Here is a 26,790-nt window from a genome sequence, read left to right on the forward strand (position 1 = left end):
GTGCTTTAGGTTATGGTTGGTAGCTCGATCAATTTTCCTTAATGTGCTTTAGCTTCTCTTGAATAACAGTAAACTTGTCTTTAAATAAAAATATTCAGAGACACAAAAGAACAACAAATGATTATCGGGGTGTTTAAAAGCTCATTTCGTTTGCATGTGTTATCCCAATGTGCCTTCTGTCGAAGTATTGAGTCTTCAAACAAAAGGATACAAATTAATTGTGTTCTGGGGCCAGCATTTGATTTTTTTCCCCTTGTACATTAATTTTCTCTTGTTTCTCTACCCACTCTTATCAGAGATGCTCACAATGGTTTAAATTCTTTTAACAGAGTATTATTATCTGTGCTTTCAATATAACTGGTATCCCTTTTTGATGAAAAGTTTAAAAAAATGTAACTGATGCACAAAATTAGAAATTATTTCCGTTTTTTAGGTTTCTAAGTAAACATGTTAGAATGGTGTGCCTTGACTTACCAATAAAAACCCTCCAATGTAAACTTGCAAATATCAAATGTTCTAGATCTTCCTAGATTTTTATTCCCATCTGATCATATAGTTTTTTACTTGCTCTTCTTTAAAATCAGGGGTGTGAAACAGCAGCCTGCAGGCCCCCACCACTGTCACATTTGGCTTGTGAGGCCTTTGTGGCTAAGCTGCACTACCTGCCTTGCACCTGATGTCATGTATGATGTTTAATGTGGGGCAGGTAAGGGTGGGGCTTGGCCAAAAGGGTTCTTGCAGGTATGGTACCTATAAAACCTATTATATTGCTGAGCAATATAACAATCTGAGGGACTTCTAAAGACCGACGTGTGCAAAAAAGCTCACCCAGTGTCATTGTCATTTAACTCAAACCAGCTCCTCAAATTAATCCACTCCTCACAGAAGCCTTGGTGATGAGGTGTGTGTTTAACCTGTGTTCGAAAATTTTAATTGCTATGCTTTTCTCAGGTAGGAATCCTTGACCTTTACTGGTACTACTTGAAACAAGAAGCAGCATTTTAATTACAGCCAGTTTTTGTATAGCCATTCATGACTTCCTTTCTTCCATAAACTAGGAATACTTCATGTAATCTCATTTGGTAAAACTTTACCAAATACCTTGGCTAATATATGTACCTTACATGCGTATTATATTAGTTTCCTCCTTAATTATCAAAGTTCTTTTTTTCTTTTGATAGTGCGATTCACGGACAGTTATTGATACTATTTTCTACTTTTAGTGTCTAAGATTTCTATAAAGTAAATCAAAATCAAGAAAGGTATTACATCGATTTCTTTAAATCTAGAGTAAAATTGAATATCATTCCTCTAGAGTCATTGTAAATGCCCTAACAAAATTATTTCAGTATTTGCTTTTCTTTGCCTTTCATTTCAGTTGTAGGACCAGTAATAGAAAGAGCTTGATTGTAACCTCCAGCACATCTCCAACACTTCCTCGACCACATTCTCCACTCCATGGCCATGCAGGTAATGACAATATTCCCCCCCCCCTTTTTCTGGAAATCTTTTTTGACAGAGCAGCTATTGTTCTCACGATGCTGGACATCAGTTTTTGAAGTGAATTTGGTATTTGTGACTGAAGTGAATCAGAGCTCATTAATAATTTGTGTCCCTAATTTTGACAGTAGGAATAGCATCTGTTTTTGGTTTGTAGCTTGGGCATCATGTCATAATGCAATTAATCACCTCTGTTTGAAGGACTGCCGTTCTTAGTTTCAAAGCATTTTAAAAACAGTCTGAAGTTTACTTTTTGTATAGACTTTTTAATGTTGCATTTATGCTTTGTTAACTTCTCTCTTACCTCTAAGAGAGACGGTTTCTGTTTCATGTTATTTATTCTCCAGAGCACTTCTCCCAATTCTCTCATTTCTTTTTCTTTTGATTCATCTAAAAAGTGTTTTATTTGTCTAGGGGAGGGATCCATACAAGCACTTCACTATGATAGGGAAACATGTTGTGAGCTCAGTTACAGTTGGGAAACGAAGATCAAGATGGAGCAAACCACATTGGAAGAGTAACCAGCAAACTCCCCTGAATAGCATTTCCGGGCACATTTCAGTACCCACAACACCACATCTTTCCTTGTTATTTTATCCCCCACCCTGCAATCATTCATTTAAAAAATATTTTTATTTTATTGAAAATATTTCCAGAGCAATTTCCTACCTAATCCCTCTAAAACATATTAACCCTAGATCAGATCAATCCAATGAACTCTGACTTGTTGTTCTTTAATAATAGAAAATGGTCCATTTAAATGAGTTTGCTCTAAAAGCATATTGAACATGCCATCGACCTTTGCATTGACCCCGTTTCTAAAGGCACCGTTTTATTGCTTTAGTTGATACAATACATGCTGCAACAGCTGTTTTTGTTTTTGTTTTCAAAATCCCAAGGTCCATAGAAAGCGATTTGAGGTTGTTACTGGAACCAGTCAGTTCTCAGTCTCCGCTTTGTGGGTCAGGTTCCTGAGCTGGTGGATTGCAGACTAGATGCTGGTGCTCTCAAAGAAAACTGATTTTCTAGATCCATTTCAATTGGGGTTTAGGCCTGGTTATGGCACGGAATCTGCTTTTGTCACTCTGCATGATGACCTCAGGAGAGACACAGGAGAAATCTGCCCTTGTTAATTCTCTTTGACCTCACAGTGGTTTTCGATACCATCGACCATGGTATCCTTCTGGAGCAGCTGTCTAAGTTAGGGATGGGTGGCACCGCTTTGTGGTGATTCCGGTCCTATTTGGATGACTGTTTCCAGAGGGTGATGCTTGGGGAGTGCTCTTCGATCCCATGGAGACTTCAGTGTAGGGTTCCTCAAGGTCCATTTTTATCCCCCAGGCTGTTAACATCTACATGAAACCGCTGAGTGGGGCCATTCAGAGCTTTGGAGTACATTGTCAGCAATATGCTGATGAGGCACAGCTCTAGTTCTCTTTTCCATATACAGCTGTGGCAGTGGATGTGCTGGACCATTTTCTTGTCACAGTAATGGACTGGATGAGAGCCAATAAACTGAAACTCAATCCAGATAAGACTGAGGCACTGTTAGTGGGTGATTCACTAGACCAGATGGGCTGCCTGCTCTTGAAGGAGTGGATAACTTGGGGGTACTTTGGGATCCATAGCTGTCACATGGGGCTTAGGTGACCTCAGTGGTGTGGAGTGCCATCCATCATCTTGGGCTGGTGGCTCAGCTGTGCCCCTATTTGGACCGGGATAGCCTTGTCAGGTTTTGTGGCCTTCACCTCTTGGCATAAATCAAATGCCTAGCACACTTCCAGCAGAGTTAGTTTACACGTGGCTCTTGCATGTGGGAGTTGCCCTGATAGATAACACTCAAGACACAGAAGCAGTCCAGGCAATTCGCTCTTTATTGCCGGCATTAAGCGTAACTGTTGCAATATATACAGAATAGTCCGCTTAGGCTACTGATCCCAGCAGCTAGACATCTCATACAGCATACAGCAGAATACATCATTAATCCATACCAGCAGCAGTTGTAGTAGTAGTTTCATCATTTGCAGGCAGTGAGAGAAACTAGCACACACTCTCTCACTGAATCTTTCTCTAGCTGTTTCTCTGGCTCTCTAGCTAGAAAGAGAAACTAAAGACCAGCCTTTTAAGGCTACAGGTTCCTGGCTGTTCAAAGGAAACCAATTAACTCCTGATCCTTGTCTTGCACCAGTGTAAGTAGTTAGGCTTCTCGGGTCAGTTTCTGGAACATTCTCCATTTCCAATTAACAGAAACTTATTCAGTTTTCTGCAAAACGAATGATCAATCCCCCAACAAGCCTAATGTCTGCAATCTATGCTCTGGTAATATTAAGGTTAGATTACTGCAGTGAAGATGGTTTGGAAATGTCAGCTGGTGCAGTATTCAACGGCCAGACTGGTTACCCAGGCAAGAAACTTTGGACATAAACCTCCATTCCTGGCCCAATTTCACTGGCTGCCAATTAGTTTACAGGCCCAAATCAAAGTGCTGGTTTTACTCATAAAGCTTTAAATCAGGCATGGCCAAACTTGGCCCTCCAGATGTTTTGGGACTACAACTCTCATCATGCCTAGCTAACAGGACCAGTGGTCAGGGATGATGGGAATTGTAGTCCCAACTCATCTGGAGGGCCATGTTTGGCCATGCCTGCCTTAAATGGTTCTGGACCAAAGTACATCAAGGACCGCCTCTCCCCATATGAACTCACTCAGACCCTGCGATTATCATCATGAGGTCCTTCTTCATTTGCTTCTTAAATGAGAGCTCCGGAGGGTGGCAACATGAGAGTGGACCTTTTCTTCAGTGTCTCCCAGCTTGTGGAATGCTCTCTCCAGGGAGGCTCGCCTGGCACCTTTGTTACATATCTTTAGGCACCAGGCAAAAGCATTGTCACACACCAGCAACGCATAAGACTTTTGAGCCGTTTGGCCCAAAAATGGCAACTAGGCATTCTGTTTTGGCAACTGTAACCCTGGTTTAAGGAGCCATTTGTCACCTAGCTTATATATCGTGGGTTTCTAACAGTGTTTAAAAAATCACTTCGGGGGTGTGTCTGTTTTGCGGCTCTTTCTTGATAGTACCAAATGATGCTTTGGAAGTACATTTAAATGCTGCTAATATTTCAGGGTATCTCCAATTAAACTTCAGTATTCTCTGCTTCATAAAAGCTAAGAGAGCTGATATCTCTCTTTCCGGAGATACTGACCCGGACAGCCCTAAACGTTGGCATTGATCCAGTCCTCCTGGGGAACACCAGATGCTATAATTATCCTGCCAAGAAATGCCAAGAAGTATGAATAGAATACCGAAAAAGTGGGAATTGTTGGCTTTCATGTTTTTAGTGAAACGCTACAGTTCATTCTGTTCAAAGTGTATCCCCCATATCCTCTTTGGACAGCAAAACCGAAGGAATAGTAGCAGTTCAACTAGAATGAGCCATCTGGTCCTCTAATTTAAGAGCTGCTTATCCTACTGGTATCCAAGAACTTCCTTAAGTTCTCAAAGGAGAGTTTAAACAGTTGCCTGTTGGCCTTTGACAGAACAAGCATTTCAGAATTCTAAGAAGCACTCTATTCTAAAGACAGAATCCTGTAGCTGAGAAATGTAAAAGAAATTATTATGATGGTCTAATAATTTTGTTGATTTCATAACAGAAACCAGTTACAAACACAGATTACAGAATACCTAGTACAGAGTCAAACTAGATCACAGAAGTGATTCAGTTATCTTTGTCATTACAAGTTTGTCAGAGTTAACTAGAGGATATTCACTTGATTGAATGACTCCTCCCACTGGATTGGATAGGCAAGGTATCTTAAGTTAATGATTAAATTGTATCAGATACCCAAGACCAAAATATGTTTTATTATTCCACACTCCCACTATGCATGAAAAGATGTCCCAGTTGCAACAATAATTTTATAATCCACTCTTCACACTGAGGTCCCAGGACAGGTTACAACCATTTAAAACACAACATTAAAAACAAATCAGAACAGCATACAATCGTAAAAATAGGGTGGGTCCTAAAATATACATTTCTAATGTAAAAAGAATTTACACATTCCCAAGAAGTTTCAATGGACATTTTTCAAAAATAATTTCACTGGAAATAACCTCAAAGGTTTATAGGTGAAATGAGTAATAGTTCAGTTTTCAAATGAATACACTGTTATATGGATGTTTTTATTGTACATCATCTTTCAAAGTAGTGATGCAAACAATTACTGGAGCTGCTTGATATTTTTGTGTGTGTGTGTGTGTGTGTGTGTGTGTGTGTTTAAGAATAATAGACGGCAGCACCAATATATGGAAGAAATAAGAAGCAGCAACTTGCAAGGTGTTAAGAGATCTTTGAGAACCCTTTGATTCTAGATCCCTTGCCACCTGATCATTAAATCTGTGTAAGCATTTGAGCAGCAAGACCAGCACCTTGTTGCCTGTCAGCTTTAATGACCAAACAGAGTGCTCTACTTTTGGTAACGGCACAGTAAAATGGTGTTGCAGCAGTGGTGCCCTTTTCTTCTCCATAGACATCTGTCCCAGGGGCAAGATGGTACTAACGTAAACGGGGGCCGGGGGGGGGGGAGTATTTCTGCTAAGAGTTGTGCATTTCTTACTGTCTCATTATGGTCTACCGTTGTGAAATGTAATTTAAATATTTATTGCATTTTCACTCCTTAGTGACAGGAGGGTATTCTTGGATTGCTTCTTCTTATACATGCAGAATCACAGACAGATAACACCATCAATGAGAAGAGGCTTGCCAACACCAACTTTTTTTGTAGTATAGACAGTGAGGACTTGTTCAGATCTTTATGGTGGTCTTGTGAGCAGTTTCTCTGGCATTTGCCTTGATAATAATAATTGCTTATAAATATCTGGCACTATTGCATTACGTGCGTGCACACACAGAGATTACCAAATTCTGCTGTTGTCCTAATGGGTAGTAGTGGATTAGCTTGACTTTAATTTTACATGTTCAGATAATTATTTTTTAACTTTTCCATAATGTATCCAGCTTGATAAAATGTTCTGTCTGTTAATTTGAAATTCACAACATGAATTTTCTAGAGAACGTGATATCTGGATTGAGGCTAATAGGATTTTAGAGATTGATGGTCCTAATCAAATGCTTCATGGAGAGTTGCTTAAAGCTCTTAGGATGATTGGCACTGCTGCCAAGGTTTTCGTTGTTGTTTTTAAAAATGCATTTGTCACATGTTGCCATAGAATTTGAAGAGATTTGAGTTTTGGAGCCCAGTATACAATTGCTCACTATAAAGCATTAAAATTGTCATATTCAATCAGAGGCTTTCACCTAATCACAATTTAAACATCCATCGTGGAGAGAGATACCCTGCTTTATTTATTTTATTTTTTTATAGCCTACTGTTCAGCCTGAATGTTCCAGGCTGGTTCACAACACTTCAGTTAAAAACAATATATTACGTAAACCATAGAAACCTAGAAATCTATACGTAATAAGAAAGTACTCATGAAATAGGAATGGATTCTATAAATTAGTCACCTCTCTGGGTATGAAGGAAAAGTTACATCTTAATGTTGAAAAACTAATTAAAATGGGGTGCAACTGTATCCAGTGGGATACACCAGGGGGCCATAACAGAGAAGACCAAGCTGTTGACGGAACTCGAAACAGGGCCTCTCCTGCAGATCTTAAGGCTGACAGACAGTGGGAGCAACACTGTCAAAATCCAACCATTTGCAAAAATCATTTATACAGATAAAATGCACACTCACAACATATGCTGCTATTTAGATTTTTAGTTAACACAAAGACTCATGTATGTCACATGACAAAAACTCCTACAATGGAGATTAGTTTATTTTATGTCAGCAAATTTGTGTGTATTTCTATCAGTATATTCTTGATGTTATGTAAGCCCTACTATTTGAACTGTTTTCCTCATGTTTCATAGACTGCAAGCTTATGCTGGCATATTTATTGCTTGCCGCAACTGTAGAGGTACATTGATGTAGGGAAGTGCAGATAGTGTACTTCCACTCATTTCTACACCTGTGGAACGTCCCTACATCTTCATTGCCTAACCCTCTGACTGCTGCCACTCATGGTCCTGCCTGCCCCCTATCCCCCCCTCCGACTTATGAGTTGTTTAAAACGTACAGTTGGATTCAAACTTGTAATGAGCACAGTTCTGTTCATGCTTGAGCAAAAGGGTGGGGAGGTTATTTTTGCCAGTTCCTCCTTCCTCCTCCTGTAGCTCCCTGTGTCCCTGGAAAACTGCTCTTGAGAGTTGGGGAGGTGATTGTGGGGCCTGCATAGAGAATCTGCAAAAATTAATCCCTTCCTCTAGTGGGGAAGCCTCTACAGGATCCTGGTTCCTTCCATAAATGGAATGAGCAAGTATGGGTCCAACCCATAGAATATTACAAGAAATAATACTACATAGGACGAACTGAACTACAGCTTCTACATTCCCCTTCTCCCTTCTGTTTTCAGTGTTTTCACTTTGACAAGTAGAATAGGGCTGCTAATTGTTTTTCATCTTGAGCTGGGAAATATCTCACCTGGGATCTAATTAAAATTCCAGAATGGGTGTGTGTGTGTGCCACATAAACCCCTATCAAACTGTTATTGAGAAGTCAGAGTGTGCTATCTAGCAGATTATGTGCTGTGTTGCATTTGTTAACACCACCAGTTTATAAACATTTTACTAATCTCATTTGTCGGGTCAGGCTACATCTATTGCTTAAAATGTCAATCTTCTACTGAATGCTGCCACATCCTGAATGTATTAAATCACTGCAAAAGTAGGTAATCATATGTTATTCTAATCAGGTATCCTGGTTATTTTAATGCTAATTCATCAGTTCCCATATTCAGAAAACTTTACATTTGCTCCTATAGAAACAATGAAAGATCAGTGCCTTTAAACGGATGTAGAGTAAAAATAGATAGTAAAAATTGGTTACCGTCATCTGAACATAGAAATCTCAGTGACTTGTACAGCATTGAGGCACTCATCAAATTACAATAACAGAAATAGTTTTGAATGCACAGCAAATGTCAACATTTTGTAATTTTCTGAACAGGTGGAAGTCCGTTGGACAGTCCCAGAAATTTCTCCCCAAATGCACCCTCTCACTTTTCCTTCGTTCCTGCCCGGAGGTATGTATGCATGCACATTTTAGTTCTGATTTGCATGTAAAAGCCTCATGAGGCAGTTCTTTTTTGCTTGTTGCTTAAAGTAATTTGGTGTTGTGTTCTTGACTGACCCACTTAACTCAATTCTCAAGAATATTTTTTTAAAAACATTTTTGTTAGCTTCTCATTCAGAATGTGAGACATTGCAGAAAAGCAAGCAAAAGGGGAAAAAATGAAAGAAAAAAGTACACACATGAAGACTGCCTGGCCTAGGCAAATGTTTATTATTGTGCTTATATTTGAGAAAGTGGGTTCCTGTGGCTATATTTGAACATATGTGGCAGGAGATGCAAAGAGTTGTGGAGTTGGTATGCCTTGTGTTCTGCAGTGTTAGAGTGGGAGAGAAGGGGAAGTGAAAGTTATGATCACATTTCCACTCATGCTGTTTCCAGATTGGGACAGATGAAAATGGCCTTTGCCAATTCTGTTCACAGACCATATGGGGAATGCTTGTTTGAAATAAAGTGCTTTAAAGGCTACCAGCGTGGAACCCTGCCCAGTCAGCCCTTGTAAGTTATAGACAAACACTGATTGGCAAAACAGTCAGAGAATCAAAACCTACCTCTGACAGCCCATTTTTGTGAGTAAGATGCAGCTTCTGTATGTGGCTCAGGTATTCCCATAATAGCTTTTGCATTATTGGATGGCACTGTTTGCTTGCCTGTTTGTTTTTTCAGGGCATAGATTTGGTTAGCAAGATTTTTTATAGTTGTTTGGTATTAACTTTTGGGCTGTGGGGTATTTGTCATCCTTTCCCAATGGTTCATTGCACTGGAACACCTGGTTTCTTTTGCTTGCCTTTATCTTTCTATTCTGTCTACGGGTTTCCTGGCCTACCAAGGCCTTCCTTCTCATTAGAGGGAAGACCGAGTGAGCCGGCTATTTAGAAAGAAAGCGTTTATCTTTTGGTCATCTATTTCGGAAATGACTTTTTAAATATCTGGCTGCCCAAAATAACACCAGGCTATCCCTAATATGCTTGCGTGTTTGAAGCAGCTCTCCCCTCCCCAAGAAAACCCTGGGTACAAGGAAAAAGGGGGAAGCAAACAATGCCAACTCCCATCCATTACTCATTGCATCAGTGTATTTTTTCAACGATAACTGGATAACACCCAGTGCTACCCTTTGCTCATACTGCAATACATTATGCAAATAGTGCGCCTGTGCCTTGCTTCATCAATTGCTTTCCCAACTCTTTCCAGCCTACAGCAAACACACACAGTTCTGGGCACTTAAGCCATGTTGCAGTGTCTTTACAACTGTTCCTAAAGCCTGGGTCTTCCTCAGTCGCAAGTGGTCTTACTGTTTCAGCTGTTGCTAATACAGTAGTGCATTATCTCACAGGGTCCGTGACTAGTTATTCACCTTCTCTCTTGCTGTGCTCACAGGAGACAGATAGTGGGAGGAGGGCCAGCTACCATAAAGGCCAGTCCTATGTCATTCACAAAATAGCTATGCTATATGAGGCAACCTACACTGGATCATGGCACATGAGACCCTTCCCCCAACTTCCATGATCCAAAAGTGTGTGAGGCAAAGCCACTTCAGTGAAATTGGGAGGCAGGGAAAACTTTGCCAGACTGGAGACTGTGCTTTTATCCTCTTTAGGTGGCATTTTTCTTCTCTCCTGAATATTTTAATAATTGCTTGGGTCAGGGGACATGATCTTCACTGCTCAACAGCTTCAATAAAATGCAGAGACCAAACCAACCCCTTTATATGGCATTTAGTGACCTGACTAAGGCCTTTGAAGCTGTAAATCATAATGCCCTGTGGACTGTCCTCCTGAAAATTGGCTGCCCTGATAAATTTGTGAACATCCTTCAGCTCCTCCATGATAATATGACAACAACTATTACAGATAACAATGGCTCTCAAAGTGAACCATTCACAGTAGGGTCAGGTGTTAAACAGGGTTGTGTTATCGCCCCAACTCTATTAATTATTTTCATTGCCATGATCCTACACATTGTCAAAGGGAAACTCATGCATCAAACAGATGGAAAGCTCTTTAATCTGAGTAGGCTGAAAGGAAAGAGTAAGGTTACTATAACTTCCGTCATAGAGCTTCAGTATCCTATATATCTTTGCAGAAGCTTACGAAAAGCTTGGCCTATCACTCAACATCCAAAAAACTAAAGTGCTGCACCAACAAGCACAGAACAACCCCTCTGCAGTGCCACAAATTAACTCAGTGGTGGAATGTTGGAAAGTGTGGATCACTTCTCCTACCTGGGCAGTTATCTATCCACAAGGGCCGACATTGATGCCAAAATTCAGCATCACCTGAGCTCTGTGAGTGCAGCTTTCTCCCAATTGAAGCACAGAGTATTTGAGGACCATGACATTCGCAGGAGAACCAAAATGCGTGTTTACAAAGCTATTCTGCTACCAATCTTACTGTACTACCAATCATACTGTGTAACATGGACCACTTATAAACGCCATCTCCAACTCCTTGAAAGATTCTATTAATGGTGTCTCTGAAAATTTTTACATTTCACTTGGGAAGACAGGCGAACTAATGCCAGTGTACTGGAAGAAGCAAATATCACCATTGTTGAAGCAATGATTATTCAGCATCAACTTCATTGGACTGGTCATGTTGTTCAGAGGCCTGATTATTGTCTTCTGAAGCAACTACACTATTCCAAAGTTAAAAATGGAAAGTGTAATGCTGGTGGTCAACAAAAGAGGTTTAAAGACTCTGTGAAGGCAAATCTACAAAAAGCTACTATAAGCATCAACAACTGGGAAGTACTGACCTGCGAGTGCTCCAATTGGAGAACAGCCTCTACCAATGGTGTTCTGGACTTTGAAGATGCTCGAACTCAGGACAAAAGGGAGAAACATGCTAAGAGGAAGGCACGTTTGGGAAACCCTCACTGTGATCCGTTCCTACCTGGAAACCTATGTCCCCACTGTGGAAGGACGTGTGGATCCAGAATTGGCCTCCACAGTCACTTAGGGACTCACTGTTAAGACCGTGTTCATGGAAGACAATCTTAGTCAGGCTATGAGTGATCACCAAAGAGAAAGAGTGCTTTGACAACCAGTGTGCTGCTTCACTAAGCAAATATGTTGGTTAGAATTCCTTTCATATAGGGTAATGTGCTTAGATATTTTGTTTGATACTGCCACTCTGGCTTGCTGTGTTTTGTAATAAATCTCAAGCTGTTTTATTTTGTGAATATTTATTTTGTTACTATAAAAAATCTGAGTGCTTTTAAAACCTGATGAACAAAGATGAACCATTCTCAAAATAGAGTGCTTCAGTGATATTAGAATTATGGCAATGTAAATGAAAGGATTATTTTTTTCAAACTACAGAATTTTGCCACATTCACATATGCAGTTTCATTTTTATCTACTAATATAAACAAATATGCCACTCCATCTATAAAAAATCCCAGGATGATTTACAAGCATGAAAACAACAATTTATTACTTTTTCAGAAGCAGATTATGTTTACAATTTCCCCCCTGTTTTTTTTTACTGGTACTATTTTTTTATATAGCCATGGACACAGGGCAGACAGGTAATGGTACATCAGATATATATTATGTGGAATGTAAATGGAATGCTTCTGCATGCTACTGTCCTAGTGAGCTTATATGCTGCTATAACCCCATTTAGGCATTCTGGTGCTAACTTTCTCAATTAAAATGAGCAGCAAGTGTTTTTTAAACATTATCTTAAAGCCTCATCCTAGATATATCTACTCAGAAGTAAGTTCTCTTGAGCAGAATTTACTTTCAGGTAACTCTGTGTAGAACTGCAAGCTTAGTGAAGTTGGTCTAGTTCTGCTGCATGATAGTATAAAATAGCTTTAAACTTATTTTTAAAAGATAGTTAGTGACCAGGATTTAAAGAATCCCATGTCTTTAGCAATTTGTTTTAGTGGTGTGCAGCTTTTTATGCTGCATCCAATAATATTCTTATTTTCCAGATCAGCATTCTGGACTGGAGCTGCAGAAAACATGCCCAATTATTTACATCCAACATGTTGTTCTGTTCTCAAAGAACTGAACATGATGAAATAACTAATCTGACAATCCCTCAGTTTCACTTGAACTTCAAAATCCATCTTTCTGCATGGCAAAGTTATTTTTAGCTTTTTTTGTTCTCTGAAAATTTCAGTAGGATATAATCTAAATATCAGTCCAGAATATAATGTGTATTGCATTTGTGTAGCATCTATGCAAGACACAGGGGTGTTTTCTTGTTGTGCCTAAACTGGAACATTGTGCCTCGTAGCATTGCTAAGCTAGAGAGGACTTTGGGGACAGAAAAAAGGTTATAAATCTTTAATAGCTGTTAATAGGCACTTTTAATGATCCATTTGCCATATGAAGGCTTCTTGAAACTTCTGAGTGGCAGCTGCTCCCTCTTAAGGAGCTAAATCATACATTTCCTTTTGTTTAATATATTAGCATTACTGCATAGGTGTCTTCACATTACTTCCAGGAATGCTTTTTTCAGAGGTAGGGGTAGCGTGGAGACCAGTCTATGTGGTAAGCTGGCCCATATGGGAACAGCCTACTGTATGAAGCAGTTGTAAAACAGAAGCAACTATAAGCACCTTCAATATGACAGCCACAGGAGAATCCGTCCTGAGGTTGCTAGGCCTATAGCTTATGGTAGATCTCTGTATTTCTACTTGTTTTAGAAAGGGCCTCAGGATTTCTTTGAAAAACATATGTTCTAAGAGTGACCAACAGTTTCACAGAAGTTGAATTATTTTTCAGTTCAACATTCAGAGAGAATGGGCATGCAGTTGCTGTCTCAACTTTTTCTAAATAATTTTTAAAGCCCTGATTGGTTGTTCTGATAAATCAGTGTGCAGTGTATTTGTCATATGAAGAAGCCTTCCTCCAAAATAAAATGCTGCTATTGTTTTAAACAGCATCTTACAGTGTCCTCCTAGACATATCTATCTATCTAGATACATAGAGATAGATATATAGACATATATACATGTAGATACCAGTGACATTTGAATGTCATTCTGTTTAAACAATTGCCTTAATGGGGTTGTAATTATAGCATGGATTCAGTAACTGCAGCTTAAAACTTTGTGATCCTGTGCATGAAGCATGAAGACATTGTTTATTAAATGCTTGTGCTGTTTCATTCTTTAATTGTAAGAGAACTATTGGGGGTAGAAATGTCAGTTGTTTTCCTGAATCTGGTAGGTAAAATGAGATGCTTGCACCTTTCTCAAATTAGACCTGATTTTATTTTATTTTGAAACATCAAACAGAATAAAGGTAATTCAAAAGCTTTGCAGAAGATCTGTTTAGGGCACTGTTGGTCTAAACCCTCTCAGCGTGTTATAGAAAAAAAATGTGACCTGTTATTTCTAGCTAAGATAGCAGTCACAGCTTTCACATTAAATATCACAAAACTGTGTTTCACTCACTCATTTAAATTTAACTCTATTTTGTGTTCATATTTTGTGACATTGGACTCTTACTCTTTTCCTCAAGAACTGAATGCATATGTACATAGATACCTGTTTTGACTTTCCATGTTTATTCATTTTTAAGCCCAGCCAGATGGGTGGGGTATAAATAATATATATATATATATATATATATTAAATTAAAAAGCAGTAATCAGGTTGGAGCTAAGACACCAAACCAAACCTATGGCTTGCCTGTTAAAATGGTGTGGAGGGTAAGTGTAAAGAGCTTTATTCAACATTGTCTATCTGTATAGGACTCTCATGGTTTTGCAAGGCACTGTAGTGCTAAATAGAAGAGCGGGATTTGTACCAATAAAACTACTGTTTCCCAGTACCAGTGGGAAGAGCCCTGTGCTCACATTGCAGATTGTGGGGTCCTGCATAATGTTCAGCTCATGCAAGTACCATGGTCACTATTGTCTACAATGTCAATGGGCAAGGATCAGTATGGCATGAAGACCTGAGTGGAGTTAGGTCAGATATTCAAGGGCCCAAAGAAGGTGTTTATAGTATCAAATTGCAAAATAGAAAAAGAAAAACCCTCCATATTACATCTGTTAAATTTGTGGATTATCTGAAAAGTATGATGAATGTCCTGGATATCCTGTGGAATAACCATGTAATGTTGCCTTAATGTTGCCCATTTGTCTTTTTTTTAAAAAAAAATCACCTTAGTTATATACAGATTGTGAAAACATACCTTTATTTAAATCAGATTATAAAGCAGTTTGCTTATAGAACATCTGCCTATGGGAAATGGGGATTTTATTTTCAATAAATACTGAGTCTACAAAAATATTAATATGAGTCAGAACAGTAGATGAACTGGCCATATTTTTTCACCACAGATTTTGTAAGTCAATGAAATGTTGTGAATTTTGAGAATCTGAAACCGTTTTTATGGCATCCAGAATGTTATCATGGATGCCATGATAACATGACACTGAGTATGTAAAAAATGGGTTCAGGTAATTACAGGAACTCTAAACAATTTTTCATGGGTTTGTTTGGGTGTGGGTAGTGACATTTATACCATAGGTCAACAACTGGTCATTTGTGAGCTGGATTCTCCGCTACATAATCATTTCTGTCACAGCTTCATGCCAGCTTGAAACAATTTCACGGAGAAATGAAGAGGTTGTGTCGGATAAACAAACACATTGTTAATCACCTATGGCATATGGGTTATTAAAGCAGAAGAGATTTGTTGCTTATAAACACCAGTGCAAAGTTTTAGTAATGTTGCTTGCATCTCTTTCTAGGACAGATGGGCGTCGTTGGTCCCTGGCCTCCCTCCCCTCATCTGGATATGGAACAAACACTCCCAGTTCAACAGTTTCAGTAAGTAAATTTTCACAATGGTTAGTTAATTAGTAAAGTACTTCTAATTCTTCTTGTTTCCAATAGTTAATGGTGATTTCTACCTGTTATTTTACTACATGCATTATAACTTGTCAATTTGACAATCACTGTTTTTGTAACTTCTGTAGTGGGAGCTCAAAAGTATTTCAAATAAATTTCCCTCTATCAGGTTTCAAAGGACCGGCACATAATTCAGTGGAAGATTAAACATCTGCAAATCTCAAGGAGGTGTCCTAAACCATATTTATGCAGCTGATGACCTCTGAAAGACCATGACTTTAGGACTGAACCTAACCATGTGACAGAGTGTTGCATGCAAGGCATTACAGTTCCAGCACTTGCCAGTGCTAGTTAAGTTTTTCCGAAAAAGATACTGTGGAGTCCAGTGAGCTGCCATTATTATTATTATTATTATTATTATTATTATTATTATTATTATTTATTAATAATAATAATAATTTGCTGTGTCCAACAGAATCACATGTATATGGAAATCAGTCTGACAGGAGTTAATATTTGTTCCATTGACAAATGTGAAGTGGATGCTTAAATTTGCCACTGTACTCTGTCCTGAGTCCCTCCAGATTTGGTTTAGACTTGTCCCTTAAGAGTTTAGTAAAGAGATACCATTAGTTGAAAGGGTTGTTCTGAAGTCTTTAAGTCCTCCAATAATGCAGGGTTTTCTGAGGCACTTAGTACCTCAGGCTGAAAGTTGTTAACAGATGTTTTAATTGCCAGTACTGCCATCTTGCACCTTTACTTAAAAACTATGAATCCTGTGACAGTTACAGCATAGATGCAGCCACACCCTCTACCCCACATTTCCACCCTGTATCACTAAACCTTGTTTTTATGTAATTTGTCTTAAGTGAGACAGTAATAACCACCCAAGAGCACGTTTTGAAAATATTATTCATAAAAATTGCATTCTCACACAAAAGAAGAACACTGCAAATTAGTAACCCCCCACTTTTTATGGATAGCCTCGTCTTTTTATAGAAAACTTCAGTTAATTTAATATTTATACTTTTATGTCTCCCTTCATCCCATTATGATTTCAGGGTGGTGAACAAACATAAATCTTGTTACATTCAGTTGTTCAGTGCAGGGCTTGCCAGCAAGTGGTTTGATGAAGCACGTGAAGAAAAATGGTTAATTCTTGCAGGAATAGTTATTCACTAAAGGAATTCACCATTGACAGCTTGAAGATTCATAAGCATTTTCTTCTACCTCTTGAAACGAAAGAACTCGTGAAGTGTATTCATCTATGTTAAGTCTTGTGCCTCACATTAAGTGTTCCCTTGTATATACTTTGTTCTTAGTCATCATGTTCATCTCAGGAGAAGCTGCACCAACTGCCTTATCAGCCAACACCAGATGAACTCCATTTCTTGACAAAGCACTTCAGCACAGAGAGCATCACTGATGAGGAAGGGCGGCATTCTCCAGCAATGCGCCCCCGATCTCGCAGCCTCAGGTGAGCCTCACACTCTACTTCTGGCATCAGCAATCTGGTTCACCTGCCTAGTTTTCTGCTTCACACTTGCAAGAATAACCACTCCACTGCAGCAGCAACAAAACAGCTAAAGGAACTCCTTGTGTAAACCAAGCACAACATGGCTTCCCAGCACAGCCACATTAGAACCATGAAACCTCTCAGTTGCTGTTTTGCATCTTTTTGCTGGTACAAACTAATGATTTTTAGGATGCAGTACCCTTCACTTGAAAGTTCCCTTATGTCCCAGTACTGGATAAAGAAAATGTCTTGTTTTCCCACTCTTCTAATCTGATGAGTAGTGCTGCATGTCCTGTGTTAACCTGCTTGCAATGATGATGGTCTTGGCCCTCACTGCCAGATGGAAAAGCTCTAACTGGCAGTTGTGGTTATGCTAAAGGCTTTAATGCTCAAATGAGATCAGTACATAAGGTAATAAACACAAGCCAATATGTTGATCCAACAAGTAACACACCCTCTGCACCTTCCTAATGAAGAAAAGGACAGCCACAGCAATTAGTTCATCAAACAGCTGGAGTCCCAAGAACGGACATTCCTTTGAATGAGTTGGCTTGCATCTGCGCTGGTGTCTGTGTCCGTGGAAATGGAGGTGGAGTCCAGACCCCCTCAGCATCAGACTTACTCTCAGTTGCCACTCCAGAAGGGGAAGGCTCATCACTAAGAGGGAGAAGTGGTTCCATAGGAGGTGGTGTTAGGCTAAGGCTATCCAGTGCCACAGAGGTGGGACGCTTCTCCAACAACCTACTCAGCTCCTCCCCGGCATCTTAATTTCTGTCCCCCCAAGCCACTGAACGACTCATTCCCTGGGATCAGACACTTCTTACAGATGAAACACTTCTTTGTAGTTTCCCAGGCTAAAGCCAAGCATGCAATATGCTTCATCACACTCTTTCCACACACAAGTAGTCATTTGATCAGGGTTCTGTCTTGGGCCCGGTCTTATTCAACATCTTTATCAACGACTTGGATGATGGACTCAAGGGCATCCTGATCAAATTTGCAGATGACACCAAACTGGGAGGGGTGGCTAACACCCCAGAGGACAGGATCACACTTCAAAACGACCTTGACAGATTAGAGAACTGGGCCAAAACAAACAAGATGAATTTTAATAGGGAGAAATGTAAAGTATTGCACTTGGGCAAAAAAAATGAGAGGCACAAATACAAGATGGGTGACACCTGGCTTGAGAGCAGTACATGTGAAAAGGATCTAGGAGTCTTGGTTGACCACAAACTTGACATGAGCCAACAGTGTGACGCGGCAGCTCAAAAAGCCAATGCAATTCTGGGCTGCATCAATAGGAGTATTGCATCTAGATCAAGGGAAGTAATAGTGCCACTGTATTCTGCTCTGGTCAGACCTCACCTGGAGTACTGTGTCCAGTTCTGGGCACCACAGTTCAAGAAGGACACTGACAAACTGGAACGTGTCCAGAGGAGGGCAACCAAAATGGTCAAAGGCCTGGAAACGATGCCTTATGAAGAACGGCTAAGGGAGCTGGGCATGTTTAGCCTGGAGAAGAGGGGGTTAAAGGGTGATATGATAGCCATGTTCAAATATATAAAAGGATGTCACATAGAGGAGGGAGAAAGGCTGTTTTCTGCTGCTCCAGAGAAGTGGACACGGAGCAATGGTTCCAAACTACAAGAAAAAAGATTCCACCTAAATATTAGGAAGAACTTCCTGACAGTAAGAGCTGTTCGACAGTGGAATTTGCTGCCAAGGTGTGTGGTGGAGTCTCCTTCTTTGGAGGTCTTTAAGCAGAGGCTTGACAACCATATGTCAGGAGTGCTCTGATGGTGTTTCCTGCTTGGCAGGGGGTTGGACTCGATGGCCCTTGTGGTCTCTTCCAACTCTATGATTCTATGATTCTATGATTTGACAAGTTTTATTTCTAATGCCAGTTTTATTGCTAGCCTGGATAGCTACTAGTATGTTTAGCTGTTCTAAATTTTGGAAAGAGACTCTGTTGTCCAACTATTTATTTACATCTTTAACACTTCCACTGTTCCTACGACTATTGTCCAATCTGTAGGTAGAGTACTATATTTTATTGATAAACTAGTACTAAAACATTTCAAACATTAATCTTTGTAAATTTAATCTATTGGTATTTTAAAAAATGTAAGCTATTTTTGTTCCTATAACTTTTTCTAAAGACAGCTGATAGTGATAATTATTGTATAAATTATGCTTCTAATCCAGGGTAGTCATAAGAATCATAGGGTTGTGGAGTTGGAAGGCACCACAAAGGTCATCTGGTCCAACCCTCTGCAGTGCAGGAGCCTTTTTGCCCAACATGGGGTTCAAACCCACAACTTTGCCCTCAGAGAATAAACTGAAGAGCTGGTGGAAGTTTAGTTTGTGTACTTTTTATTTTAAAATTTGCCTTCCCCATGATAGATGTAACCATTAGCTGAAATCTTATAAATTATGCTAATACTTTGTCTTTATGCTTTATACATGAAGCGTTTGTCAACATTATAGTTTACTAAATTATTATTTACATTTATGCAGGACTGGAAAAGGCAACATATTATAAATATAAAACCAAAAAGGGAAAACATGGCTCTAATTTGCTATAGTTAATCAAGGAATGAAGTGTAATTTCTATCTGCATTACCTCATTTTCCCTTAAAGGCTACTTAATGATAGAATGAGTCATAGCATTACATTCTGGCTTCTGTTCTATGATGATGAAAGTAAGGGAAATCATGCTCTTTGTGTACCCTGTTAGAATTTAAAATATATTCTTTCAAGCCATGGTATGATGATCAGCAGAATTTTATTGCTGTAACACCTGGTTTACATGCCAGTATGACATATTTTAATCTCTAATCTGAGAACCAGTGTGGCGTAATGGTTAGAGTGTTGGACTATGACCTGGGAGACTAGAGCTCCAATCCCTACTCAACCATGAAGCTCACTGGGTGACCTTGGGCCAGTCAATATCTCTTAGCCTACCCTACTGCACAGGGTTGTTGTGAGGATGAAATGGGGAGGAAGAGAACTATTTACACCACCTTGAGCTCTTTGGAAGAAAAAGGTGGTATATTAAATAAATAACTCTCTATCTTATCTGTCCATCATGCTCAGTGGTTTTTGAACACATTTGGCCTTGCAGCAGACTCCTGTCTCCACTATTTTTTGGAGACAATGTAAAACTACTGGAAAATTCAAATCACATTGGGTAAAATGCCTCAATAGTAATCTTCCCCCACCCTCATTTAAGGAGGAAACAGGTTACATGAAATCTGTCCTGAAAATCAGGACCTGAGCTCATGGTTTGTTCTTCCCCACCTGAACAAACCATGAATGATAATGAAGGTTTGTTCATATCTTACAGCCCATAGTCAAGGAAAGCAAACCGCAAGCCTGGGTTTGGACAGCATGACAAGCCAATGTCTGGTTTCTTTAGTCTGGCATGGGAGAAGTGCCAGTCAGTGCTGCCAGTACTGAGCTGAGTGGACCAGTGGTCTAACCCAGTATGTTGCTAGCATGTAAATTCACTTTCAGTTTAGAAACTTTAATCTTCCTTTTATACAATGAACTCAGAGTAACTCAAATTAACTTTATAGTACATATTTTAACAACTGTGTTTTCTAATAGTTCAGAAACCAGTGTTCCTTTCCCCAACTTGGTAAATAATTGTGTCTTTACTGTTTGTGAATTTTCAGTGTAAATATGCACAAAAGTACACACTATTTCTTTGTGCATAGTTGACCTCACACAGATGACTGAGATTGCAAAAGAAAATCCTAATAATATTCCAATCTATACTTAACTAAGGGGTGGGCATATTCTTTCTTCAGCAATAGCAGCATTGCTGTTGTTTATATTTGCCCAAGGTTGCAAGAGAGAAACTTTGGTAAAGGATATACATTAACCATTTATGTGCTTGTGCACATAAAAACCTTAACCTTTTATGTGCTTGTGCACACATTCATGTGTAATTACATCAATGTAGTGATGACTGTAGTTTGCACATATGGCACAATCACACTACCTACCATTTCAACCACATTTTAACATTCTTAACTTTCTCCCTAGTCCTGGCCGTTCTCCAGTGTCCTTTGATAGTGAAATAGTAATGATGAACCATGTATACAAAGAAAGATTTCCAAAGGTAAGAACCATTTTCATAAATTTTTTTCCCAGTACATTTATTGAGGCACTAAGAGCAGATTTCTGATACAAAGACATTTTGCCATTCTGCAGTTTTCCAATTCTTAAGGAAAATGGCCCTGTTTATTTAAAATGAAAATTAAGAAACAGACCCCACATCATTTTTGCAATCAATATTGAATGAAATCAAACTTATATTGCACTTATACTGAAACTGTAGATGTTATGTAAAAAAATCTAACAAAACACTGTCATCTTGCCTTCAAACATGTGGGGAAATATTTAAAGTTTTAATGACTTGTGATGCAAAACATTTGTTTTGTTTTAATGGTAAATATAAGCTCCTATCATGGTCTGCATCTGAAAGGGCCATATCTTTGGTGCCATGGTTGAACTGGAAAGAAACAACACATATGGCACAGTAGAGACTGTTAAGTGCACTGTTGCATAATTTTTTGTAGGCTGGAGCATTGTTTTGCTGTTTTAAATGTAATTAAATTATTTTACTCCTTACAAAACACGCTCTGCCACTTGCTTTGTAGACTATTTTGTGTGTATGGAAAAACATACATATCTAGGTTAATGTGTAAGGTAAAGGTAAAGGGACCCCTGACAATTAAGTCCAGTCATGAACGAATCTGGGGTTGCGGCGCTCATCTTGCTTTACAGGCCAAGGGAACCAGCGTTTGTCTGCTTCCTCAGACAGTTTTTCTGGGTCATGTGGCCAGCATGACTAAGCCGCTTCTGGCGCAACCAGAGCAGCGCATGGAAACGCCGTTTGCCTGCCCACCAGAGCGGTACCTATTTATCTACTTGCACTTTCAAACTGCTAGGTTGACAGGAGCTGGGACAGAGCAATGGGAGCTCATCCCATTGCGGGGATTCATACTACTGACCTATCGATTGGCAAGCCCAAGTGGCACAGTGGTTTAACCCACAGCGCCACCCACGTCCCAGGTTAATGTGTAAGATAAACAAATTGCAGGAGGATCTTACCATTTTGTGGCTTTATGGACATCAAACTTCCCAAGAAGGATGTGTGGAGCCAAAGTTTTACTTGGAGTGGATTTGTTGAAATTAATGAACATGACCAAGTTATCCATTACTTTCAGTGGGTCTACTCTGTGTAAAACATAGTTGGATACCACCCATAGTTTTTCTACAGCAGGACAAATAGCAACTTTGAGGAAATAGAGATGAGGGGGAAGGTTAAACTTTCCTCTTCCTCTTTACGAAAAAAACACGTTCCACTTCCTACTTCCACAGCTGCTGCTCTGATCGAAATCAGGGCATGGTTATGTTGAAGTAAAAACATCTAAAGGGCCAAACTACACATTGTGAAAGATTCCATTTCATCTCCTCCACCTAATATGTAGTTTAGCCTGTGTATTTCAACCTGTTTTACATCTAGGGTGTTCTAGTTTACTTGAAATTTATTTGTGTGTGTTCTAAATTAGTGCACCTTTCACCTAGAAATTGCTTCAGCTTCATGACACTTAAGCATTCAAATTAGGAATGGTGGTGATGGAGGACAACGCTTGTTCAGTCTCTGTAGCCAAAATTCCTAAACAGTCAAACAAAACCCATGAGTTAGATTTGATATGTTTACTTCAGTTCAAATGTAGATATTTTCGTAGCAAAATGCTTGTAACTATTCTTCTACATTGTTTAGGCCACTGCCCAGATGGAGGAACGTCTGGCCGAGTTTATTGCATCCAGCACACCAGAGAATGTGCTACAGCTAGCAGATGGGGTCCTAAGTTTCATTCACCATCAAGTTATTGAATTGGCCAGAGACTGCTTGGATAAATCACGTGAAGGTCTTATTACTTCTCGGTACTTTTATGAGTTGCAGGAAAACCTTGAGAAGCTCCTACAAGATGTAAGTATTTAATTCACAGGCTATCAGCTTCAGCCTGCCTTTGCTGTAACCTGAAATAATTCACATGGCAACCCTCCACATAGTGCAGGCTACATCCACAAAGCACAGGGGAAAACAGAATGCACCATATAGGTGCTTCAGACCAACACCCCACCCCAGTTAATTCAAGCCACAGCCCATCTAAATGGAGATGAAAACGTTTGCTTCATTCAAATAGTGAGGGGATTATTTATACCTAATGTGTGAAACTCAGTTTATCTGTTAGATTTAAGTAGCTTTTGATGTTATGGTTTTGTTTTATTTTATATTTAAATTGCTTATATTTTAACTATTGGAAGACACCCAGTGAATATTATGTAATGAGGTGTTGTGTCATAAATAAATGAGTAGAGTTTACCACATTTATCCAGATCTATATTTATTAACCTTCCTTTGTTTCTGAACTGACCTTCTACAGGGGGAGCCAATGAGATCTGAGTTGTCAGGGGTACTTGTTAATCTCTCTCCCCCCCCCCCCCCCAAATTGGCCACCTCTACAAAAGAAGGCATGAAGATTAGGTAGTGGGAAGAAATATATTTGGGATAAATGTTAATGTACCTGAAAGGAGCAGGAGAAAGGAGAGTCTGTAGGATTCCTGTTATGAAGAAAAGCGAGACACTCCTATTTCCCCTCCTCTTCTTCCTTTGCTCTAAAAATACTGGCCTCCAAGTTTATTATGTAAATACCCTCCTGCATAGTCTACCTTCTGTTATGACTGCATACATCCCAGATTTCTCATAACAAAGTCTCTGTTTCTCACAAACTCAGGGTTCATTTTAAACCAGTCAATTGTAGAAAGAATCAGCCTTGTAGGTGTACTATATTCTTGGTTGAAGAAGGATGAATACAGTCCAGTTAAGTTAGGCACTCTTAATTTGTAGGTCTCACTGAAAGTCCTAAACATATGCTGAAATCAGTCATAGATGAAAGCACTTGATTGTGGTGAGACTGCATCTAGCATTTGTAAAATCTCCCAAACACCATTTACTACAAATGGAAATGCTGGCTGGACTTAATGGGAGCTGGAGTCTGACAACATCTGGGGGGGGGGGTGTCATGAGTTCTCAAGCCCTGCTTTATTTAGACTGAACAGTTAACCTTTTCTTCTAAACTGTATTGTTATATAGGATTTATTTGAAAGTTTGGGGAAATGCGATCAGAATTTGATTATATTTTATGAAAATACACGAGTCAGCATTTTGGAAACAAATACTTACTATACATGCATTGAAATTAGCTTTGTTAACTGAAAGATAATACAAATTGAGAATTAAGAAAAGTAATAACCTTCACACTGAGTTACTAGAAAGCATGAAATGCATACACATTTGGCTTTCAAAACAAACAAAGAAGAAACAATTGAAAAACTTGTAGATACAGCAAAGCTGCAGAGGTTTTAGTAAGTTTATATCAGTAGTTGCTTGTGTTGCCCACTTAACCTGAAATCCCGATTAAAGTTGCTGTTCTTAATAGGGTTTAAGTGCATTGGTTCTTGTATGGCTGGCTTGATCTATATCAGTATATTAGCTCAATTACAGAGTTGTGACTTGAATATCACTGCTGTTGGTCCTGCTAAACCCCAGGGGAGGACAGTGATTTTAATTTCATGCCCCAGTGGCTACAGTTAGTGACGGATGAGTCTTTCAGATAAGGGAATCACTTTGTAAATTGCCCATTGCTACCTCCAGTACATATGTCACTGGAAATGACTTCCTTTCTATAAACAAATGACACAAGCTTCAGCCCATAGCCCTTGTGGTTACCCCACCCCCTTCCCTCAAGGAGGCGGGGGGACCTGAAATGACACCCGCAACCTTCAGACAAGCATGTTGTCATTGGGAGCTGCTAATTAGATGGCATGCATCATACCAAGAGAAGGGAGGCAAACGATAGGCAGTTGTTTGGCATATAACCTATTCACTGAAGATGCAATAAAAGTGGGATGTCTTCTAAACAAGACATTTGGAGCGATGTCGAGGCTATTGTGTGAAATACGGAAACAAGAGACAACGATTTTACTAAGGACTCTGGAGCTGCAGCACTGTGCAGATATCATGGCTGAGTGGCTGCTACAAGTTGTGTTCATTTTTGTGTTTATGTAATCTTGTTTCTAACTGTTGTGTTTTTAATTTCTACATAGCTTAACTTTTCAGTACTCAGAGCAAATTACAAGTTGTAGTAAAACTTTCAATCTAATTCTATCTATAGCAGTTTTTAAAGTTACTGAACGTTTTTATTAACGTAAATGGACATGATCACATGGCAAACTTCTTAAAATCTGTTTTAAATAAAGCTAGTCCTTGTTGGTCTATGAAAATTGTTTTCAGTATTTAAAACATTGGTTTCCTTTCTGAATAATCGTACTACCTCATATTATGTTTCAGTGAGTTTATATATTAGGAGGAATGGTTTTTAAAAACTTTTTTTTTTTTTTTTACAAAATCCAAACTAAATCAGTTAAAGGAATTGTACAGTTTCCTTTAATGGAATGTGAATTACAAATTCTGAAATACTTGGCAAATTTTCATTGCAATATGTATCTATATATTGCGTTAGTTTAAGAGATTTGAAATCTTTCCTGTGACATCTTGAGTGAAGGGCTTATGTACTGTGCATGCATACTCTAAACAGATATTGTAAGCAGAATTAGATCCAAATTTGTAAACAGAATTATATACCAAACAGTCATTCTAATATGTGAGCCAAATTAAGTAGTTGGTAATTTCCCCGTAAACAACAGGGTGTGTATCTCTCTTCTTAAATGCACACAGTGGTCTCTGTTTGCAGTTTGTGCCAATCTTATTTTTCCACAATCCTTAGTAATGCCAATGCTTTCTTACTACTGGCCAGTGTATGAATTTTCATTTCTTTTCAGTGAACATTAGCAACCAATTTCTTTGCTGCTGGTAGTTACCTGCACATTTCTTGATTAAATGCTTGTGCCTGCAAGCTGCTAAAAAGCTCAGGTTATTTTTTTGTGTGTCCCCCATATGGCATTTGAAACCTGTTTTTGACTATTATTTATCATTCTTTGTATAGCTATTATTGTATTGAGCTAGGGTGATGGAAAAAAATATTCTTTTCTTTTCTTGTAAGATGTGCACACAAGATTTAGTGGGCCAACAAAATGCTGACTGTCCCAGTGTTTGAATATTATGTCATCAATCAACAAATAAAAACATTCGACTGAACCAGTCCATGTGGCTTTATAATGTATAGATACTATTTGTACTATGACATTAATAATAGAATATTGATGGCATTCTGCATGCAGCTCTATAGACACCTTGTTCAGCTTTCTATTTCCTTTTGGGACTATTTTTGTGTGCACTGCAGTTTGTTTAATGTCTTCATGGAAGAATTATAAAATAGAATATCTTTGAGAGTGGAAGTGGAAAAAATAACACAAAGAAAAGTCAATGTCAAGTAAATCTTGAAATAAAAACCTATTTTGGCATAGAAAAAAAATCAATGTATAATTAATTAACACTCTTTTTTGAAAGAAAGAAAAAACCCTTTAAAAAGTTTCCAGTGAGTTTACCATGAATAAACCTTCTGCAATATTGTTTGTGAATTGGCAGAGAATATTTTAGTGTCAAAACTTTGGCAACACAGAACTTGAAAAAAGGAAAAGGCTGCCTTTCTTCTATCATGCCTTCAGTGAATTATAGCTAAATAGCTGATGATAGCTACTCTACTTGATTTAT

General features: G+C 38.9%; 1 protein-coding gene across 1 annotated transcript in view; it reads left to right on the forward strand.

The window, feature by feature from the left end:
- MAST2 (microtubule associated serine/threonine kinase 2) overlaps positions 1 to 26,790 on the forward strand; it is a 154,940-nt gene that overhangs the window by 99,330 nt on the left and 28,820 nt on the right. Inside the window, exons 5-11 of the mRNA XM_079980215.1 lie at positions 1,379 to 1,470; positions 8,576 to 8,651; positions 12,206 to 12,226; positions 15,418 to 15,496; positions 16,840 to 16,994; positions 21,087 to 21,162; positions 22,834 to 23,043. Of these exons, the coding sequence (XP_079836341.1) occupies positions 1,379 to 1,470; positions 8,576 to 8,651; positions 12,206 to 12,226; positions 15,418 to 15,496; positions 16,840 to 16,994; positions 21,087 to 21,162; positions 22,834 to 23,043 (709 nt within the window). The remainder of the gene's footprint in view (positions 1 to 1,378; positions 1,471 to 8,575; positions 8,652 to 12,205; positions 12,227 to 15,417; positions 15,497 to 16,839; positions 16,995 to 21,086; positions 21,163 to 22,833; positions 23,044 to 26,790) is intronic.

Source organism: Podarcis cretensis, assembly GCF_951804945.1.
Source record: "Podarcis cretensis genome assembly, chromosome: 6".
Taxonomy (NCBI): Eukaryota; Metazoa; Chordata; class Lepidosauria; order Squamata; family Lacertidae; genus Podarcis; species Podarcis cretensis.